The sequence below is a fragment of the Struthio camelus genome, chromosome 3 (assembly GCF_040807025.1).
Source record: "Struthio camelus isolate bStrCam1 chromosome 3, bStrCam1.hap1, whole genome shotgun sequence".
In the NCBI taxonomy this organism is placed as follows: domain Eukaryota; kingdom Metazoa; phylum Chordata; class Aves; order Struthioniformes; family Struthionidae; genus Struthio; species Struthio camelus.
In genome coordinates this window covers 63,862,961-63,885,265 of record NC_090944.1, presented here as the reverse complement: position 1 = coordinate 63,885,265, position 22,305 = coordinate 63,862,961, and the positions used below count along the sequence as shown (strand labels likewise).

The 22,305-nt window shown below is 42.0% G+C and overlaps 1 protein-coding gene across 1 annotated transcript in view; it reads left to right on the top strand.

Annotated features, from left to right (window-relative positions):
• Positions 1-4,050, top strand: part of FRK (fyn related Src family tyrosine kinase) — a 56,086-nt gene extending 52,036 nt beyond the window's left edge. Inside the window, exons 7-8 of the mRNA XM_009681699.2 lie at positions 370-535; positions 2,635-4,050. Coding sequence (XP_009679994.2) covers positions 370-535; positions 2,635-2,849 — 381 coding nt within the window. The 3' untranslated portion in view covers positions 2,850-4,050. The remainder of the gene's footprint in view (positions 1-369; positions 536-2,634) is intronic.
• Positions 4,051-22,305: the final 18,255 nt, after the last annotated feature.

Here is a 22,305-nt window from a genome sequence, read left to right as displayed (position 1 = left end):
CTAGTGTCAGCAGGATGCTTACGCTGCCACTTCTGGCAGACTTTTGAAATCTTGCATGCAAGATTCAGAATTCACAGTAGCAGGTCATAATTAATCACAAGCCATTCCAACACTGCCTGCTCACTTGAAAAGATAAATGCTTTAGCGAAGTGTCATATGAACAGCAGTGTTTCTCAACTATAAACTCCAATTTGACAAAAGACATCATTAAGCGCATGCTTTAATACCCTTAAATGCAAGTGCTTGACTGAAAAAAGGGTAAATTTAAGCACATGTTTAGCTTAATGGGGGGGGAGGGGAGGGGATGACACTTAAGTGTTTTGCTGAACAAGATCCTAAGTCAGGCTTACTTTGCTTTGTCCATGACAGGTAGAAAATGAAAATATATATGAAACTAAGCACGAAACAAAACTCCCAGTGAAATGGACAGCCCCAGAGGCAATCCGCTTGAATAAATTCAGCGTTAAGTCAGATGTGTGGTCGTTTGGAGTACTTCTATTTGAAATTATGACTTATGGGAAGATGCCCTATGCTGGTAAGTGTTTATAGCTAAAGAATGGTTTCTAATGACTTTTCCCTTTAAAGGAGATATAAAAAAGTGGAATGTTGAACTACAGTCAAAGGGTTAAACCGGTAAATAGAGAATGAAGGGTGTCCAAATGAGGCCCACTGAGTAGGTCAGACCTTCTGACTGCCCCAGGCCCCCGGAAGCTTTCCAAAGCCTGTGATTACCAGCCATTCAAGTTTTGTCTAGCTGGAATCAAACCTGCATTTCACAGGCACCTAAGCCAACTGGCTGTATCCCTCAGGCACCAGATCAAAGATGCCAACTGCTGGAATGTGGAGGAGAGGAAGGTTTTTCTCACCTTGGGGTTTTTCTTTTTGTTTGTTTGTTTTCAAGTGGGAGGTTGGGTTTTTTGTTTGTTTGTTTGTTTTGTCTTTTTTGTTTTAGGTATCATATGGAAGGACAGAATATAATGTATGGACTGCTGTACAGGCTTTTTAGGAAGAAGCTGTCTAAAAATGAAGCAGGGTTATTTTCTCCCCTTCCCTCGTATTTGACTATTGCAGTGAAGACCCTTCATAAAGAAAAAGATCACCAGAATTAGGCGTAAAATTTCATTAACCTCAAAAAAGTAGATTTAATAGTATGAGAGCAGCTATAGTATTCATAGCACTCTGAAAAATGTTCAAGGAACCGTAGCTCCAATAACACAAGATATCAATGAAATGATTGACTGGGACTCATTTTGTGCTAGTGAGGAGGACCCAGGGGAAAGAGTGACACAAAGAAAGTTATGCTGCATCCATTTAGGCCTGAAGGCTGGCACATTCAGCATAAGCTACATTTCACGTGCCCCAAACTGGCGTTTTCTGTAAAAGGAAAAATTGATTTTTTTTAATTCCCACCCTCACCTCCTGTGAAAACATTTAGAAGAAATAAATAAAAGCCAAAAATCTTCGACACTTTCTTATATAAACTTATATATGCGTGCGTGTGTGTATGTGTATATACTCTCGTATATAGACAGATAAGCTTTTCAGATATGAATTATATGTAAAACCATGGTTCTCTATGCTGTTGGTAATATGCTCAGCTTTATACTTGTAAAGGCACAGTTTACCTATAACTTTACAGTAGCAAATGTCCTTGTGCCAAGATTGTTTGGCTTTTTGACTTTCAGGAGTCTGTTATCAGTAATTAGGTAAGAGAAGAAGTTATGTTGAATTAGTTGAAAGTTCAAGCTCTGGTAGCATTTGGGGTTGGAATGCTGGTCTTAGGTGTTTTCCATCAATCATCTAAACAGAGCCTCATTTATTGTTGTATTAATTTCCAAAAATACACAGTGGCAGTGAAAACAAAACAAAGCAAAAATTCTGTAAGGATGTGTCAAGAAGAGTATAATCTGACAAGGCCTCAGCTGGAGCAAAATTTGCAGTTTGGGCGATGTGGTTCAGAGTTCAGTGGAAACATCATTCAGACATCGAAGAAAAAGAAGGAAAGATTATGTGATGTAAAACTTAGTTTACAGAATAGAAAATTGAAAGAAAACATGACAATAATCTTAGTATATAAAAGGTGCAGCAAAAACAAGGGAATAGTGTCTTCTCCGTGGCTGATGGCAAAAGGATACAAAGTTATGGGATAACTGCACCAAAGAAAACTTAGGGCTGTTGGTAGGGAAAACTTTTTAAGTATGCGGAAAAATCAGCAGTGGAACAGATTGTCTTGAGAGAATTTAGAGTCACTGGGAATAGAGGGCCTAAGGAGCAGATTAAGTGAAACAGATGTCATAATAATTTAGGTAAAGCCTGAGTGATGGAAGAAAAGCCTCTTACTGAGACAAACCCTTTTGAAAGGCCTCTCTAGTGACTTAGAGTCTGCGGTGAAGGGTGAAGGGACTGGAAAGTGCTGGAGGTGCTGCTTTTTAACAGCTGGTTTGGGAACTTCCAGTGATTTCTGTGGCCATTTTCCATTGAATTGTTCTCAGCTCTGCCCGTATGTGTGTATGCCTTAGAGGTAGGGAGTTTATCATCTCATCTTCACCAGAGACAAGGACATGCAATCTTGCAAGTGCCTAAGTAGACCCTAAATATTCTGATCAATTCCTTCTGTCTTAAAAATGATTGCAGGTATGACAGGACAGCAAGTGCTCCAGATGCTGGATAAGGGATACAGACTTCCTCAGCCAGACAACTGCCCAAAGCCGCTGTATGATATCATGCTGCAGTGCTGGAAGGCGAATGCCAAAGAACGACCCACATTTGAAACCTTGCAATGGCAGCTGGAAGACTATTTTGAAGTGGATGATTTATCCTATTCAGATACACATACTATTTTAAAATGAACCCTGAGGCAGGGCCTGAGCAAAAAAATAATGATCACTTCAATGAACATGACTAGGAGGGTCACTGTGAAATCAATGTAACCTCAAATGTAGAATGAGAGGTTATTAGATGAAACTAAGGAATTTGGTACATTTTCACGCCTGTGTCAGTACTTAAGGACAGTTCAAATTTTTGCTGCTGGTAAGTATTTTGCAAGATAGCATCAGGAGGCTGGAGGGGTGGGGGCTTCTAAAATATAAACTCTCTTCTATTTATTTTTTGAATAACAAATCACAAGAATGAACAAATGAAATAAATATTGTTCAATAAGCATGGTAACATTTCATAATTTCTGTATTAGACTAATTATTTTTTGTTTCTTAGACTTTTAATTCTTATCAGTTGGTTATTAAGAAGGAATTTAATTGCTCTGTGCACAGCAGGATCTGCACTTTGAGACATTTCTTATCATAAAAAAAAAAAAAATCCTGTGACTGTGATGATGGCAAAACCCAGCTTTGCTTAGACCTGCAATACATGTGCCTTGCTATGTAAGAAAATAAGACTTTGTTGTAAAAAAGGAAATTTTTTGTTCTGTGGTTGCAAATAATTTTTTTTATTATTAGTTTGACTACTGTGTCTCTCTTACAAGAATGAATGCAAATATTATATTCTTAATGTCAAATATCAAATAGCATTATGGAACTGATGAGTTCCACTGAATGAGTCCACTGAATTATAAGGGTTTGTTTTCTCACTGAGTTGAGAAATGTTGGGGGAAAAAATATTTTTTGACTGAAATCAAGACTGCCTTCACAATTTGGAGTGAACTTCCTCCCACCCAGCTGCCCAAATTGCTGACCTTCTCCAACACGAGGCCTAGAGCAGGTCTAGGTATTTTGCAGAACTAGCAATTCACACTTCTATCTTCTCCAGATGTAATTTTAATACAGTAGATTATGTTCCAGGTTATTCTGTTTCATGGGGAAATGGAGCCTAGGTGCTTCTGCTTCTATCTATACAGTTACAGATTTTAGAAGTTTCTTCCAGTTCTTCAAATTCATTACAATATCATTTCTTGTAAAATTTGAAATCATTATGACAGTTAATGTTCTCAGTTGTGAGGTTTGGAGAACGAAGTTTCATTTATTTACTTACAAATTAGCAGTTAATTATTTAACAATGTAATCCAGGAATAAAGAGTTGTATTGTGTTAACGTAGTGTGAGCTATGATTTTTTTCTAATATTAGTAATATGTGGTGTCTGCACGTATGGTCTAAAAAAGGTATAAGTAAATGAAAAGATTCATTACTTTAAAGGCGAGGTGGCTTTTATTACTTCTGTTTTACATTATTTCCTTTTCTTCTTTTTATACTTCAAATCCATTCATCTCAGTACCTTGCTTTTAATTTTTAATTTCCTTTTTCCCTCCTCTACTTTCGGAAGGCAGCTCACCTTCCCCCCCACACCCCATACACAGCTCTTATGTACTATCTGTTCAGAACACCATGCCTTATTTATTTTCTCCTCTTTCTATCTTACTATCCCTATATTCTCTGTAGTGTTTTAATTCTGTTCACCTTCATTTTCTGTGCAATGTTTCTCCCTATTAGCACTTTCTATGCTAATTACATTTGTAAAGCATAATACAGCAATAATTAATTAGCTGTCATAACAACCATGCGGTTTTGGAAAGTCACCATCCGCTCTGAAAAAAGAGGTTAAATACTTTGGCCAAACCCATCCTCATAAGAATTGGCTTTGAACAAACTTGGCTTGGAATGAACTTTGCTCCCAACCAAAGTCTCGTGCTGTAATGCTGTCTCTGTTTGTTTTGAGGCTCATGCTAACTACTGGCTCATGGCCCCAACACAATGTTATTTATGATTATCAAGCCTCCATCAATCCGTGTGTCTCTGTTCTGGCTAGGAGCTATGTTAGCACCATTACAACATGAGGTTAGCAAGTTCCACAGAATAGTTTTATGTAACAAGAATAGGAATGTTGTTATTTCTCAGAAAAGTCTCTGCATTGAACTTTCAATCTGGATGTTCAGGCATTATTTCCAAGATGATTTTTCAGACTGAAAGCATTAAGAATGTTGTAAACAAAAGTTGAATTTGCTCAATTTAAATAAGAATAAAATGCTAATAAAATAAGTAAAAGCTTAAAAAGCACAGAGGTATGCAATTCAGAGGAGTCTGTATCCTTTTATTTCAAAGATGAGTTGCCACAAAAAACAAATCTACATCAGGGAAATAGCAAAGTAATCGGAATTCCAAATTATACCAAATGGTCCAAACTGCTCTGTGCTGGTCTCTGCCTTTGGGTGAAATTAAATGGGATCCTGTAGTACTCTTAAATGCCTCCACTGAAGTGGCACCAATAGTTTTGAAGAAAATGCATCTGTATAGGAAACATCTTCCTAAACCAACATATAGGGAATAGAAAAGCTATTTATCCTGCTCGGGTTGGATGGCTTGTCTCCTTAATTTCTCCTGTAGTCAAGAGAGAGAGATAGAAGCTCCTTTAGATGGTGAATTAGTGTACCAAAATTACGTTTCCTCTCTTAATCCCCCCAGTGGGCCTCTTTCTGTTTGCTAAGTGTAAAGGTAGCCAAGAGAGACAAACCTTTTAGTTGAGAGGGTGTGAATAATCCACCTATTCTAAACTCAAATTAGCTGCCTCAAGCGCCTTCTACCAAGCGTGGCTTTAAGATCTGCCTCCACGTCGCTGAAAATAGCAGAGGCTGCAGGCGAGCAGCTTCCCCGCAGGGCCGTGTGAGAAGTAGGTGCTGGCATCTGCCAGGCTGCAGGTGACGGGGCCTGGCATGCTGGGCTGCTGCTGGCAGCCCAAGTGCCCTGCTGCTGCATCATGCCATTTTTCCACTTGTGCTTTTTCTCCGTGCGCTTGTGCAGATGCAGCCGGTTAATGGACCACAGACCTGCCAGCTGCCTCGTGTACCTGCTGGCCCAGAATAGGGGACAAGCAGCAGTGCTGCGTGACAGCGTCATGCAGATTCACTTTGGTGGCCCTCATTCTCAGCACCACATACACAGAATCACACACAATGGTTTAGGTTGGAAGGGACCTCTAGAGATCGTCTAGTCTAACCTCCCGGCTCAAGCAGGGTCCTCTAGGGCATATTTCCCAGGATCGCGTCCCGGCAGGTTTTGGATATCTCCAGCGAAGGAGATCTCCAGTGAAGGAAATATCAAATCAATTAGCTTATTTTGTCTTGATCTTTAAGGCAACATCCTCCCTAAGGCATCTTGGAGCACCATGACCAAAAGATCTCCTCAGCCACAGCAGCTAGCAGCTGGGACATCTTGGTTTCTGATCCTGTCCGCTCTGTCCTCTCTGTGTTGAAGGCACACGTTTGGCCTCCCTAAGGCAATGCAGTGCTGTTCGCTGGAGAGGGTAAAGGGGTGCAGTCAGCCCTCATCTTCCAAGCCTTATTGCCGTTTCCAACCCCTTGATGTGTGCCCTGTGACCAGCACAGCCTCTTTTCTTAGCAGAAGCTGAAAGCAATGGAAGTCAGGAAATCAGGTGGGTGGTGGGGCAGGATGTTCGTTTTCTCTTGCATGGAGCTGCTGGGGGAAAGGCCTGGCAGAGTCCCTTTGCCACTATCAACAGGCTAGCTGAGGCCAGGTTTGAAACCACAGATGTTGTTACGAGAGCCAGTGGTTACTCTTTCTGGCATAAATCTATGCACTTGCTTCCTGCAAGTGCAGAGTACTTCCTTCCACCTATGCAGTTGCTTCCTGCAAGGGCAAAGTGCCCCTTGCTTCCACACTGCACCTGTCCCTAAAGCCAGTCCTTGTTATACCCGTAAAATGATGCCACTCTAACTGAGCTCTGATTTTGGATCTCTTTTTCCTTGGGCTTATCTCCCCTGACAAAGGAGAGAAAAGTCAGCAATGAAATGGAATCAGCAAAACAATGGAAATAAAGAGTAATGTGGAAAATTAAATATTTGTTCTTGGTTCTTTCCTTCTCTACCTATTTGCAGTCAAAAGGATCCATTACTGGGAAAGCCTGGAGGAAAAAGGCAACAAAGGGTGATAAACCTTGACAGAATTCAATTTGCTTACAGGCAATGCAACAAGTAAAACTATACCTTTCCAAGTCCAATCCATTTAATAATTTTATTTATACGACAGACAACAATTATTGTCAGAAGCCTTTGCTATGACTTGATTTAAACTAAACAGCAAGGTTATCATTTCCAGTTATAGTGCACAATAAGATGGGTTTAACTTATCTCATTCTATTCTTGAGGCCTTTTATGTTCAAGGTTCTGCGAGAGCTATCTATTGCACTTGTTTTTACCTGATGGATCATGGAAGGAAAATAATGGATTCGGTTATGAGAAACTATAATAGATTTTTTTGAACTGACATAAATTTCTATGTTTAGATGCAATAAAAGGATGAGGAAGAGATAAGTTGAATTTTTCTACAATAGACCAGCTCTTGTAAAATTCACTTCACATAAATTGTACTGAGACATCTTTTATGTAATGTTTTATTTGTGTAATTCGTGTATTCTTTGAGAACTAAACTACTTTATGTGGTCCTACAAAAGATAATTTTGACATAGTTTAAAAATGACCAACCAGAACGGAAGAATCTAAAATTTTTTTAAACTGTCCATTCTTCAAAAAGTTGTGCAGCAATGCAATTTTATTTCAAACTGCAAACATTAGGGGGTACCTAGACTTTATTTTTGATTCCTATAGGAGAACCTTTGCTCAGATTATCTGCATTCAAGAACGTATGTAAGCAGACTAAAGACATGATAGGGCAATAAGGAATCCTCCATCACTGGTACCATTTTATTCCTTTTTTTCCCCATTGTATCACATACTTGCTCTCTGAATGACCTGAATACAAGCAGCAGCTTTCTCTGCATGGACTTACAACTTACACCTTGCAAGGAAATGCACCAATGGAGTGCATTATTTCACTGTGGCTCAGACTCAACAAACTGTCAGTGCTTATGCCTGGAGCACATGATTCATCCAAGTGATTTGCTTCGTATGCTTTTCTACATGGTTATATTATTTCGCTCATTTAAAACATGCTGAAGCCTCACGTCCACTATGTGTCCCCCATGGTCACTGTGAGTCACTGGTTAGCTGTTTGTTATGTATGGGTCATGGAGCAGATAAAAATGCTGCATGTATGAGTTGTGCCACTGTGCTCAAAGAGCTCCAGATGTGTGCCACACCTAAGTGCAAAGCTGTGTGGCTGCCATTCTGCCTGGTGAGCATCTGTGCCAGATGTGTTCTCCAGTGTGCGACTGACTCCCGACTCATTCCCCTGCTGGAAAAGTTTGCTAGGAAAAATGCTGAACTGGGGTCTACGAAACAGAATTCCATTCCACCCACACTTACCATTAGTAGGTTCGTGTAATTTCTTTTTCAGTGTGAGGCTTCTCAGGAATGACAAATACAAAATGAAAAAAGTCAATATGAGAAATGACATGTATAAGCAAGCTGGAGAAATCAGTGAAAAGTACTGTGGCATTTTAATCTCAACAGCTACAGTGTAATGAAGAATCCAAACCTCCCTTGTTTAGGCATAGAGAAAATTAAAATATACATTTGAAACAGTCGGTCTTCTAGAAATGAATCTTAGCTAATCCCTGGATCTAAACATCACAAGGTGTGAAGAACTGGACAGAAATTGTACCTTTGCTCCCATCACTCGTCTCAGCAAAATAAATTCTATTAAAATTAGGCAGATATAAGAGAAGAGAGGTTTACAACAACTTACTCCGCCCTTACCTCCCCCCTGTATGGTTCTTTATCAGTACCATACAGAAGGATTAGAACTCCCACAGCTTAAAAAGACTTTTTAATTGCACCAACAGATGAAGAAAGATTTTTTGAATTCTTTTTTCAAGTGAAAAAACAATTAAGATTATTCTATGATTATGTCTTTAAGATTATTCCTAAAACTACCCTTCAAAAAGAAAAGTGAAATGTAGGAACAGTTTATCACACTCTTACAATTGTTCACATCTTTGTAAAATTTAAGCGAAAAACATTTTAGAGGGAACAGCTGCTACTGAATTTATAAACAGCACTCTTTGGATAAGCTGATTGTACTATTTACACTATTAATGAAAATAAAAACATATTGCACTGCATTCTTTCCTGTAATTTCTTTGGTATGAATATCTAAATATCCTGATTGTATTTCTATCTTATAATATATTGTATAATTCAAATATGTAAATGTAGTAACATCAAAGCAAAATTTTATTTTTATTTTCATTTTCTGTCTCTCTGTGTAGTTGGATAGTTATATCTGTCTGCTTAGCATCATACCTAAACCTATTTTTGTCATTGGTCATGTCTGTTATTTTGCATTGTTTTCACGTTGCTGGGTTTTTTTCTTTTCCTATCCTTTTTTTAAATTCTACTCATATGTTCTGACTTTTTATGCGATTGAGGCCTCCTATTTCTGAAATGCCACAAACGCACAATGGCGCTCACACCCAAAAAGGACAATATTCTTGCTCTGGAAATTTTGCAGTGAAAGGGTCTGTTTTGGCAAGCATTTATACCTCATTTGGCTTCTTTCTCACAATTTTTGAAAGCTTTTACAAGATTTTGGATTGGAGTAAGAGAAAGCCCATCCCAACTCCTGTTGACTCCCTATGTTAGCAGTAGTAGTTTAAGGACTCATATAAGTTAAGATAGTTTCTCAAGAGAGTGTAACTAAAGGAGAGGGGGAGGGGACTAGAGAATTCATGACAGAAAATCAGCTTCTTTGTGTTTATTTATGTTTTGAGGACTGTACTGGCTTTTAATTTTACTCTTTTCACAAGGTTATTCACTTTTTTTGACCTTGCAAGAAAACCTAGCCCTAACCAGAGCCATTGTGAATGCCTAGAACATTCTAGATAATTTGAATTTAGTTCCACAGAATCACAGAATCACAGAATGGTTGAGGTTGGAAGGGACCTCTGGAGATCATCTAGTCCAACCCCCCAGCTCAAGCAGGGTCCTCTAGAGCATAGTGCCCAGGATTGTGTCCAGGCAGGTTTTGAATATCTCCAGCGAAGGAGACTCCACTACCTCTATGGGCAACCTGTGCCAGTGCTCTGTCACCCTCACAGTGAAGAAGTTTTTCCTCAGCTTCAGATGGAACTTCCTGTGGTTCAGTTTGTGCCCGTTGCCTCTTGTCCTGTTGCTGGGCACCACAGAGAAGAGGCTGGCCTCATCCTCTTGACACTCCCCCTTCAGATACTTGTACACGTTGATGAGATCCCCTCTCAATCTTCTCTTCTACAGGCTGAACAGGCCCAGCTCTTGCAGTCTTTCTTCCTAGGAGAGGTGCTCCAGCCCTCTAATCATCTTGGTAGCCCTCCGCTGGACTCTCTCCAGGAGTGCCATGTCTCTCTTGTACTGGGGAGCCCAGAACTGGACACAGGACTCCAGGTGAGGCCTCCGCAGGGCTGAGGAGAGGGGCAGGATCACCTCCCTCGACCTGCTGGCAACACTCTGCCTAATGCACCCCAGGATACCCTTGGCCTTCTTGGCCACAAGGGCACACTGCTGCCTCATGCTCAACTTGTTGTCCACCAGCACTCCCAGGGCCTTCTCTGCAAAGCTACTTTCCAGCAGGTCAACCCCCAGCCTGTACTGGTGCATGGGATTATTCCTGCCTAGGTGCAGGACCTTGCACTTGCCTGTGTTGAACTTCAGGAGGTTCCTCTCCGCCCAGCTCTCCAGCCTGTCCAGGTCTCTCTGAAGGGCAGCACAGTCTTCTGGTGTGTTAGCCTCTCCCCACAGTTTAGTCTCATCAGCAAACTTGCTGAGGGTGCACTCTGTCCCTTCCTCCAGGTCAGTGATGAATACATTGAACAAGACTGGACCCAGGACTGACCCCTGGGGGACACCACTAGCCACAGGCCTCCAACTTGACTCTGCGCCATCCACCACAACTCTCTGAGCTCGGCCATCCAGCCAGTTCTCAAGCCACCTCGCCGTCCACTCATCCAGCCCACGCTTCCTGAGTTTACCTAGGAGGATGTGATGGGAGACGGTGTCAAAAGCCTTGCTGAAGTCCAGGGAGACAACCTCCACTGCTCTGCCCTCATCTACCCAGCCAGTCATTCCATCACAGAAGGCTATCAGACTGGTCAAGCATGATTTGCCTTTGGTGAATCCATGCTGACTACTCCTGATCACCTTCTTGTCCTCCACATGCTTAGTGGGGACCTCCAGGAGGAGCTGTTCCATCAGCTCTCCAGGGATGGAGGTGAGGCTGACAGGCCTGTAGTTCCCTGGCTCCTCCTTCTTGCCCTTTTGGAAGACTGGGGTGACACTGGCTTTCTTCCAGTCCTCGGGCACCTCTCCTGATCTCCAGGACCTTCCCAAGATGATGGAGAGTGGCCTGGCTATAACATCTGCCGACTCCCTCAGCACTCGTGGGTGCATCCCATCAGGGCCCATGGATTTGTGGATGTCAAGTTTGGACAAAAGATCTCTAACCTGATCCTCCTCAACCAAGGGAGAGTCTTCCTTTCTCCAGCCTTCCTCTCTTGTCTCCAAGGTCTGGAATTCCTGAGGACTGGCCTTAGCAGTGAAGACGGAAGCAAAGGCAGCATTCAATAACTCTGCCTTCTCTGTATCCTTCGTCACCAGGGCACCCGCCCTATTCAGCAGCAGGCCCACGTTTTCCCTCGTCTTCCTTTTGCTCTTGATGTATTTGAAGAAGGCCTTCTTGTTGTCCTTGACATCCCTTGCCAGATTTAATTCCAAATGGGCCTTAGCCTTCCTTGTCGCATCCCTGCATACTCTGACAGTGTCCCTGTATTCCTCCCAAGTGGCCTGTCCCCTTTTCCACATTCTGTGTACTTCCTTCTTCTGTTGGAGTTTTGCCAGGAGTTCCTTGCTCATCCAGGCAGGTCTCCTGCCCGCTTTGCTGGACTTCTTCCTCAGAGGGATGCACTGATCTTGAGCCTGGAGGAGGTGATGCTTGAATATTAACCAGCTCTCCTGGACCCCCTCTTCCTTCTAGGGCCCTACCCCATGACATTCCCCTAAGTAGGTCCCTGAAGAGGCCAAAGTTAGCTCTCCTGGAGTCCAGGGTTGCAATCCTACTCATTGCCCTGCTCCCTCCTCACAGGATCCTGAACTCCACCATCTCACGGTCACTGCAGCCAAGGCTGCCCCCAGCCTTCACATCTCCAACCAGACCTCCTTTGTTTGTTAGTACAGGGTCTAGCATTGCACCTCTCCTTGTTGGCGTCTCCACCACCTGGGTCAAGAAATTATCATCAGTGCTCTGCAGGAACCTCCTGGACTCTTTGTGCCTAGCTGTGCTGTCTTGCCAGCAGATGTCAGGGTGGTGGAAGTCTCCCATGAGAACCAGGGCCTGTGATCGTGAGGCTACTTCCAGCTGTCTGTAGAAGGCCTCATTGACTTCCTCTTCCTGATCAAGTGGCCTGTAGCAAACCACCACAACAGTGCCACCCGTGTTAGCCTGCCCTTTAATTCTTACCCATAAGCTCTCCACTTGCTCTTCATCCACCACTAGGCAGAGCTCCATACATTCTGGTTGCTCCCTCCCATAAAGAGCAACTCCACCACCTCACCTTCCTGGCCTGTTTTTCCTAAAAAGTACATAGCCATCCATGACAGCATTCCAGTCATGTGAGCTATCCCACCATGTCTCTGTAACTGCAACGAGATCATGGCCTTGTGACTGCACACAGATCTCTAACTCTTCCTGCTTACTCCCCATGCTGCATGCACTGGTATACAGGCATTTCAGAGAGCCAGTCAAGCATGCACGCTTCCCAGGAGAGGTGCAAGAGGATCCTCCATAGCCATGTTCCATGCTGTCTCCCCTGGCTGTATGCACCTGCTGGAGGCATCCTGACTTGATTGATTTTTTACTGACTCCTCTGCCACTATACCACTCCCCTTCCCCCATCTTGCCTAGTTTAAAGCCCTCCTTACCAGGCTGGCCAACCTGTCGGCAAAGACATGTGTGCCTCTCTTGCTAAGGTGGATCCCATCTCTCCACATCAGCTGGTGATCTTCAAACAGGGTCCCATGGTCATAGAAACCAAAGCCCTGCTGCCAACACCAGTGGTGCAGCCAGTTGTTAACTTGGAAAATCTGTCTACTCCTCCTCCCATCTGTTCCCCTCACTGGCAGGATTAAGGAGAAAACGACCTGGGCTCCCCGACCCTGAACCACCATTCCCAGAGCTCTGAAGTCCCGTTTGATGGTTTCGTGTCGTTAGCACCCACATGGAAGATCAGCGGAGGGTAGTAGTCCGATGCATGGACAAGCCTTGGCAGTCTTTCCATGAGACCTCTTATTCGAGGCCCTGGCAGGCAGCAAACCTCTCTAAACAAGAGGTCAGATCAGCAGACAGGTGCCTCTGTCCCCTGCAGCAGGGAGTCAGCCACAACAATCACTCAGTGCATCTTCCAGGTGTTCCCGCATGGTGCGGGGTCTGTCAGGCCAATCACTTCCCTTGAAGCATGCCCAGCTCCTCCTCAGCCTGGAGGGCACTAAACCTGTTCCTCAAAGGCAAGTTTTAGGGAGGAGCAAGAGCCTTTCTCCTTCTATGAGATGTGACCAGTTTCCAGCCTTCTTCAACAGTGTTATGATGTACTGTTTCACACAGTACAGAGCTCTCTGGCAACAGAGTGTTGCCAGCAGGTCGAGGGAGGTGATCCTGCCCCTCTACTCAGCCCTGGGGAGGCCTCACCTGGAGTCCTGTGTCCAGTTCTGGGCTCCCCAGTACAAGAGAGACATGGCACTACTGGAGAGAGTCCAGTGGAGGGCTGCCAAGATGACTAGGGGACTGGAGCATCAAAGGCTGAGGGAGCTGGGCCTGTTCAGCCTGTAGAAGAGAAGATTGAGAGGGGATCTCATCAACGTGTACAAGTATCTGAAGGGGGAGTGTCAAGAGGATGAGGCCAGCCTCTTCTCCGTGGTGCCCAGCAACAGGACAAGAGGCAACGGGCAGAAACTGAACCACAGGAAGTTCCATCTGAACCTGAGGAAAAACTTCTTCACTGTGAGGGTGACAGAGCATTGGAATAGGTTGCCCAGAGAGGTAGTGGAGTCTCCTTCGCTGGAGATATTCAAAACCCGTCTGGATGTGATCCTGGGCAATATGCTCTAGGTGACCCTGGTTGAGCAGGGAGGTTGGACGAGATGATCTCCAGAGGTCCCTTCCAACCTAAACGATTCTGTGATTCTGTGATTCTGTAACTCCACTGCAGCGTGGGGTGGGGACTCCTGGAGCTGCAAGGTCTCTGAGAATACCCTGTCAATCTCCTGCTCATCTTCTCAGCCTACTGACTTCCTCCCACAGCTCCTTTACCTGGCGATACAACTGGTCAACCACAGCACACCTCATGCAGGAGAGCTGACTGTCAGCCCAGGCCTCACGGAGAGGCCCCAGGCACTCCCTGCAGCCTGACACCTGCAGAGCTGCATCTGCTGTCAGAGGGTCTGTTGGGGTTGAAGCTTCAGATACAGGTGATGCAGCAACTAGGGTAATTTTTAGCAGGTCAAACTGAATGAATTAGACAAAAGTCAGAAGCATTCCTATGCTAAACTCATTTCCCAGCATGCTTGCAGTCCTGTAACTTCCTGGCAGGTAGAAGGCCAGATTGCCATGTAGGGTCATTGCTAGGATGAAGCAGATTCAGGGTGATCTAATAGCACTCTCCATCCTGGCACCACATTGACGCATGATTGTATGACTTCATATCTGACTGCTGAAAGCACTTACCCCCTTCACTTTGGGAGCATGCAATGTAGCTATATTTTTGTTTTAATCAACTGCAACATTAATAAAGAAAGTGTATTTGCTAATCCTTACCTCATACAGTGATAAAAGATTTCACTATACTTGTGGTTCCTGGAGGTCTTGTAAGTGCATGTCACATCGTCTTATAGGTCCCAAAGCTCTAAAATCATTTTGTGCAGTTTTCCTTATTCACCCTTGAGATGTGGCTCCAGTAATGAATTATAATATGAAAACTTTCTTAAGGGCAGAGATAAAATGCCCAAAGTATTAGGGAATAACCATAATTTCATTCTTTCATCTTTTGTACAGCTAAAATATGAGTTATAATGAGATACTATGCAAGATTTATTTATAATGGATTTTGGAACTTTATTGCAGGAAACATACTTAATGTTATAAATTGTTTATTACATTGGCCCTTCTTTAATCTGATCTGTGGAATAACTGTATTTTCAACATTGAATTCTTAATGTACTTTACAGCAATATAATTTAAATACAGTGCAAGTGTCAAATATTGATTTAGAGTTAATTTATGACTGATATCTAAGTCATAATGACACTGTTTCTTGAGGCTGAAAACAGCCGACCTCTTACTTTATTATCTTTTATATTTTATGAGTAAAATTAAACTTCTGTCCTTCTAAAATTAAAGTTTACAGTTGTTCACTCTCAATATGAATATATTTCTGTGGCTATGAAGGCAATCAAGAAACTTTCTAGTACTTCAAAGAGACTTTTTAAATTAGGAAATAGCAATTGTCTGTATGGTTGTTCAATTGCTACAGCAAAGGTGTGACTTCAGTCTTTGTGAATCAGACAGAATAAGCTTTACATTACTAACTAGCTCACATATCACTATCATGTAGTTGCAGGAAGCTGGCATTCACTACCAGTCTCATGGGTAATCTGAGAAACTGAAGAAATATGTCAAGACACTAGCCTGTGTAACTACAGGTTTTGTAATGTTTTGGCTCCGCTGTTAGCAACATCTGCACTAGCTGGTAAAGGTAAGTCAAGTAGGCTTGCATAAGTTTCGACAACTGCAGCGAAAATATATCCCCTATTCTTTAGAGAAATTGGTTAGGCCTAGGTGAAATTACCTTGTCGTCCACGTTTGGCATTTTGGTCTCAAAATAGAAAGATGAAAGTAACAGTCTACTAAATAGCCTCTGACAGGTATTTTGCACTAGTTTTTAAAATGACACTGTTTCTCACCCTTCCTATGTAGCATAGAGTTCAGTGCATTGCGAGTACTCAGCTGAGAAGCTTTAATCCCATATTACTGCAGATAGACCATTCCTGGGTTCTATTCATAGATTAGGAATGGTCTGTGCAAGCTGCCATTGATTTGCAGTGTAAAACATACGAAATAATTTATCTGCCTTGAATGAATGAAGTTGAAGGAAAAAGACAGATAGAGAAAAAGATAGAATACATATGTAACTAAAATGTTTGCTCTGGTCTAAAAACAAGCACTGGAGTTATGAATGTATGTACCCTGAGTAGACTGGGTCATCTAGGTGTGCTCAGGACAATGAGATTGAGTGTCCTTATGACACCATGCAAGTTCACCAGTATTTAGATATCATTTGTTGACCTTGACTAGGGAAAAATAATTCAAAGAAACGCAGCCAAGCTCTTTTTCAAAGACACACATTTCTCTGGCTGCTTGACTGCATTTTCTTATATCACATAGAAGATGCTAGTATCGTTACAAACTTTACAAAAGGCTGTTTTAAAGTTCAGATGGTGAATGAGGTCAGCAAGACTAAGGTGCACTGGTTTCTGCAGCATAGGAGCAATGTGCTCTAGCTGGCGTTATAAATAGCCACCCTTGACTCTCCAATTTGAGCAAATAGGTTCAGTAGCTGTGCCCGATCAGGAGAGCCTTCAGCACACGAGCAGAGCTGGGACTCAGACCCACATCTCCAGGCACCTAATGGATTACCTTAACCACTTTGTTTTTAATGTGACAAATAGAAAGCCATGAAATAATATAGTTTAAGTTTCACACATGTGTTTAGAAAATGTGCCTGAGAATCAGAGAAGCTCATTCTTCCACAATAATCACAAACCCGTTACGCAAAGATCCGGTGGCTCTTGTACATATGCACATGGCAGCTATGAACTGAGGTATACGCATTGGGGTTTGTACGCCAGAGGTTTCAAGGGAAAAGGCAGGGGCAAGCACCAGCACTTGTCTAGAGAGCACCCTCAGCTCATGCATGGCAACAGGTACCAGCACCTGCTGGGTGGCAGGTCTTGGCTGCATTCAAGGAGCAGCCCTATCTCCCTGCCTGGCCAAGGGAGGTGTTTGTTTTTAGGAAGGTTTTGTAGGTGGTGGAAGGTGCAGTTGCCTGGTGGGTGACCACTGCCAGTGCATTTCCTGCCTGAGACCCTTTCCGCTGCCCCATTTTTATACTTGTATGTTTTACCTTAAGGAAGGGAGACTCCAGAAGTCCTGCAACTTTGGCAGTTTATATTTAATAATTTTTTTCAAACTTGCTTCAGCAAAGGCGCAAGTGGTTTATGTGATTGGAGACACTGTGAGACTATAGGTATAGTGCCCACATGATCAAACTCCCTTTTTACCCTCTATTTCACTAAAACAATTTTCAGCTATGATGCTAAGCACAATAGCCACAAGCAGGTGTTTGCTCAACCTGCTTTTACCTGCTGTGATCCTTGCAGCTGTTGTTGGAAAGCCCTGCTAGTCTTCAACTTGAACTCAACTTTTAACATTTCTAAGGAAACAATTTCCCCTCCAGTCTTTCCAGACAAAAGGGGTTGGAAAAAAACACTGGATGCAGAGGCAAATGACTTGCTAGCATTTGCTCTTTTGATTCCTCCTCCTTCCCCTTTGTGGAAGCTTACTAGAGTCCAGAAAAAAAGTAGAGCAGAAACACTCTGGTATAAATTATTCAGGAATGCTGCCGTTTCTAGAAGAAGCCAGGAGGAGTCTGTCTATAAAACATTAACACGACATTTTTGTATTGTGACAGGTGGGTTGGGAGAAGAAAGCCTAAAAATGAGCAGAACACTATTTTCTGAGAATAGGGAAATTTGTTCAGCTATAAACAATCCTGCTCTGTCACTAATGTGCACGCAGGCTTCCAGGGATTATGTGTTTGGGAAAAAAGGGGATTGTAGCGGAGGAAGGGCTACTGAAATTTTAGAGAGTCTTGTCAATAGATTACAAAAGATTTGTTCAGTGTCTCTACGAAAAATCAGAAAGATGGTCAAAGTCAGTCTGACTGTTTTTTTTTTTTTTTGCTGTTCCACTCATTTTTTTAGAATTATGAGTGATCCACATGTCCTACTTAAAAAATTGAAAAGCGTTTTTGCTTCTAATTGACAGTATAGAATCTTATTCCAGTAGTGATCTGCCCAGTTTCTCTGGGGACTCCTACATGTAAAAGATGCAAAGAAGGTATAACATTTTTTTTTTGTTGAACTTCAGTAGACAGTACAAGCGTGCCAAATTCCCTCATCTGATGAAGCATTTTTTCAACTGGGAAGCCCTACAGCAATGTCAGACAACCAGCAATGTCGAATAGACTGAAGACATATTTCCAGGTGAATAAAATATCTCCCAGGACTAGAGATGGTGAAGAATGTCTTATGCTGAGTGGAGGAACAATGTGGAATGTATGAATTTTTCACTTTATTTTTTGGCTTTATACCTTCAGTTCAATTTTTTAAATCTTTGACTCCTATGATTTAGCCCTATGGCCTTTCTCTTTTTCTCCGTAGGTGATTCAAGTTTACTTATTCTAAGGCAGAGTTTTCTAGCAAAAGCGAGATCTGCTACCTCTATGGAAGCTGGGGATAAAAGTAATGCTCACAAAAGGCTAGCCTACAGAAGTAGATTTCCTTCTTCTCTTTTTATTTCTATATATAATTTGTATATAGCACTATTCTACTTCCCACTTGAATTTATTTCTTTTCTACTTTTTTTTTCCCCTTTCTGGCTGATTTATCTGCTACTCCCTGTCTTGCTCCGTATGATTTTCTTTCCGCTCATTCATTGTTCCATTTTCTCCATATATACAACGCCAACAACCTGTGAGTCATTTTTTAACGAATGAATGTCAGGCCACGTTTGAAATGATGCAAAGTGACCCTGCCCACTTTTGTCCAGGAAGTATAGGAAAGTCTTAGAATTTGAGCTGATGAGAAGATTATCTGTTTATGATAAAGTTTTGCCCCTCTGATAAACAAAACTCCACTGCATAGTTAGCAAAGGGTAAGAACCTGAATTGTATCTTTGATAGAATCTTCATTGGATAGAGGCCTCTAAAATAGAAACACCATGTGTGGTGCAGAACTGTTTCATCTCCCTCTTGTTATTGAATATGTGACAGAAATGCCAGGGTTAACCCCTTTGGGGAATCTCCAAAAAGGAGACTTCTGACTTCCAGGCCTGCTCACAGAATGAAGACGCAGCTGTGGGACACTGACACGTCAATTCCTGAGAATGGCAGTCAGGTACCCCCCGTTAGATCAAATCCTCATCCCTGTGTGGCAATGACAAAGTCAAGGTCCCACTGAGGCAGGCCCTGATCTCCTGTAAAAGACAACATTCTTGCTGCATACCAGCGGGGTTATTAATTCAAAGGAAATGAATGGCTATATCTGCTGGCCCTTGCAATTCTAAGCAATGATGTTAGAAGCGTCCTCTGGTGCTTATTGCTTGTTTTTGTAGCAGATTAGAAGATATTATTCAGACTACTTATTTGTTTTCCTCATAGCTTTGTTTCCTTCATATCCTCTTAGGTATTGGCTTCCACAGCCATCCACACACGCTGGTGATGGCTGAATGCACTGCTCAGCAGGTCACACTGGTGTGATGTAGCATTTGCTGCACAGCTTCGTGCCAAAACTCTGTTGCCCGAGTACTCCAACTGTTCACTCTCAATTTTTGTCTTGGCTCAAGGAACAGCCACCTCCTGCCACGTCTGCTACTTACCAAGCAGAAACTGGATTCTCACCATTATCACAGTTCACCAGCCAACTCCTACCACTACTACCACCTGCAGAATGGGCATGAGCAATCACATTTATTCAGTGTGCTTGCTTTCCACATGTTAACCCAGACGTGCTTTTGGCTTGCCAATCACTTCTCCTGTGCCATTGGAAAATACACGTAATGCTCCTCTGTTTTTTTGGATGCAGGAAAGATTGACTAGATCTCACCTGTAAACCACATGCTTTTATTGAGATGGCAGAAGGCTTTATTCTCTGAATTAAAAACACCATGTCACAGTGCTGAGACAAATGCCTCTTTGTACACGAAGTTTGGCCTGATGCTTGTCCGCAGTGGCCTGAGTAGCCACGTGACAAATCTGTGAGAGGCTTCAGACTTTTCCTTCCCCATGGACTTGATGCAAAGGAAAATGCAGCTCTTACATGCTGAGTCTTTACCATGAATGAGCCAGGCACATCAGCACGTGCATCTTCACTCCCAGCTGCTGGTTGATTGATGGGAACTGAATTGGTGATAACTCTGGAGGGACATGTTTGCCCTGTCTTCCATCTGGAGCTGCTGTGTTACGACTCACAAAGATGACTATTGAACAGGCTGAGCTGGCATCCCTTCTCCAGCAAGTCAGACTGGAGGCAGGGGAAATAAGCAAGTTATCCAGCGGTGTTTGGAATGAGTGGAGTTTGATGTATCTAATGCTGATAGTTTTCATAAAAACATAAAGTGCTAGGAAATTGTGGAGACTAAAGATAAAATAGAGTGTCTCTCTGTCTTTAAGACAGGGGCAACTGCAGATGGCATCTTCTGCTCCTCAAAACTTGCTTCCTTAGGGCCGTATTCTGTCCTCAGATCTGCTGCATATATCACTGTAAAATGCTCTAATTTAGCATGTAAGGGGGTGCCAGCTGCTAGAATTTAAATTACAGCCAGAGACTATCTTGCCTTGGCGTGGAGAGCTCACATCCCCCAAGCTCAATGTCTTTCTGTGCCTGTGATTTGCTGTAAGGTCCTGAACTAAACAGGCAATTGCAGCACAAAGTTTAAGACAAATGGAGATGTGTTACTATCTGAACATGAAGTTCTTTAAACAACTTTTATTAACGCTAATTTTTAGGAAGCTGTCAGGTTATGTGGTTTTGTACACCTCCTATAGATAAATCTGAAATCCAAAACCTAATTGCAGCTCTCAGAGGCATTATAAAGATTGTGATACTCCCTCGGTGACTCAATATCTATAAATCAATGGAATGACTACAGTGAGATATAAAGTAGTGTTTCTTCATCTGTAGCAGGTGTAATATTAATAAATTACTGCATTTTTTGCAGCCCAGGAAAAACAAATGAATTGCAAGAGAATTCAGGAGAAAAGAAACTACAGACGCAAGTTGTACTAAACGGTACAACAAGAAGGGATATCGCATGCCAAGTAGCACAACTGAGGGGTGGTATCTGGGCAAATATGCGCACTGTTGTGTTGGACAAACTATTTTGAAAGAGTAAGTTGGTTTCTATAGTTTTCTACCTGTATTGAGATGAAAAAGTATGTAATATTCTAGAAAGCTGTTAGGAAAAAGCCTAGGAATAAGTTACCAAGGGCATGGCACCTGTATACTTAAAACATGCTGAAACTGATCTGTATACAGAACTTCTACTGCTGTTTTAGGTAGAAAAATGGAGAAAAGATCTTTTAACTTTATTCAGAGAGACAAATCCCCACTGGCAGATCTCTGAGAATGCAAGTTCAGACTATGATATCTATTCAGTTACTCCAGTTCTGAGCAAAGTATGTAGCTATATATTATTAAAAGAAAGAAAGGAAAAGCCTAGTTTTGATTATTTTTGCCAAATATTTTTTTTGTATTTTTAGGATTTTTTATAGTTTGTAGCCTAGGAATAAATGGATGAAAGAATAGCAATTTTCACAAGGTTCTCTATTTGTTATATAAATCTCTTTTTTAAATGATTATATTTACTATTCAATAGATACTTACTATTCAATAGATACTTTCTATTAATTATTTTATATTCATATAGAACTAGGAAAGTCATTTTCCTTTTTAAATTTGCCATAAACCTGTCATTATTTTTCTTTTTAATTCAATCTTTCATTTCAAACTCTCATTTTACTATTAGATTTTTCCTCCTTTCCCCTGTAATTTAAAATATGATTTAAAAATGTAATTGCATGTAATTATTTAGTTCAGAAAATTGTATGTGAGTCCACTCTTTTTGTATCTAATTTTCTTCATAACATTTTGCATGAGTTACCTTTTTATGCAAAAGGTGTCTTCCTGAAAAATGACTTGCATTATGAATAATTTTCATTTCATTCCACAGAATAGCCATTAAAAATAAGCATAAATGAAAGGCCACATACTGGAGGCAAAGAAAGTGCTTAATTGAATGTTCTTCTATTCTGAAGGTTTGTAATCTTTGGTATCTGTCCAGAAGTCCCACCTTTAAGCTCTTTTGCATTCAAAGATGAGTGCCTAGCACACAGAGAAGAAACATGCTGAGAGAAATGATTGTGGCTCATTTCTCGTCTCTCTAGTGCTGTTGGAATTCCTCAACAGGCTGTGCAGTATTCTGTCCTTCATGGTGCCCTTCAGTAAACATAAATGACATTTGCTCATCTATGGTAGAAACAAGTTTGCTGAGTGGGTTGCAGATAAACCTGTGGAGTTCAGTTAG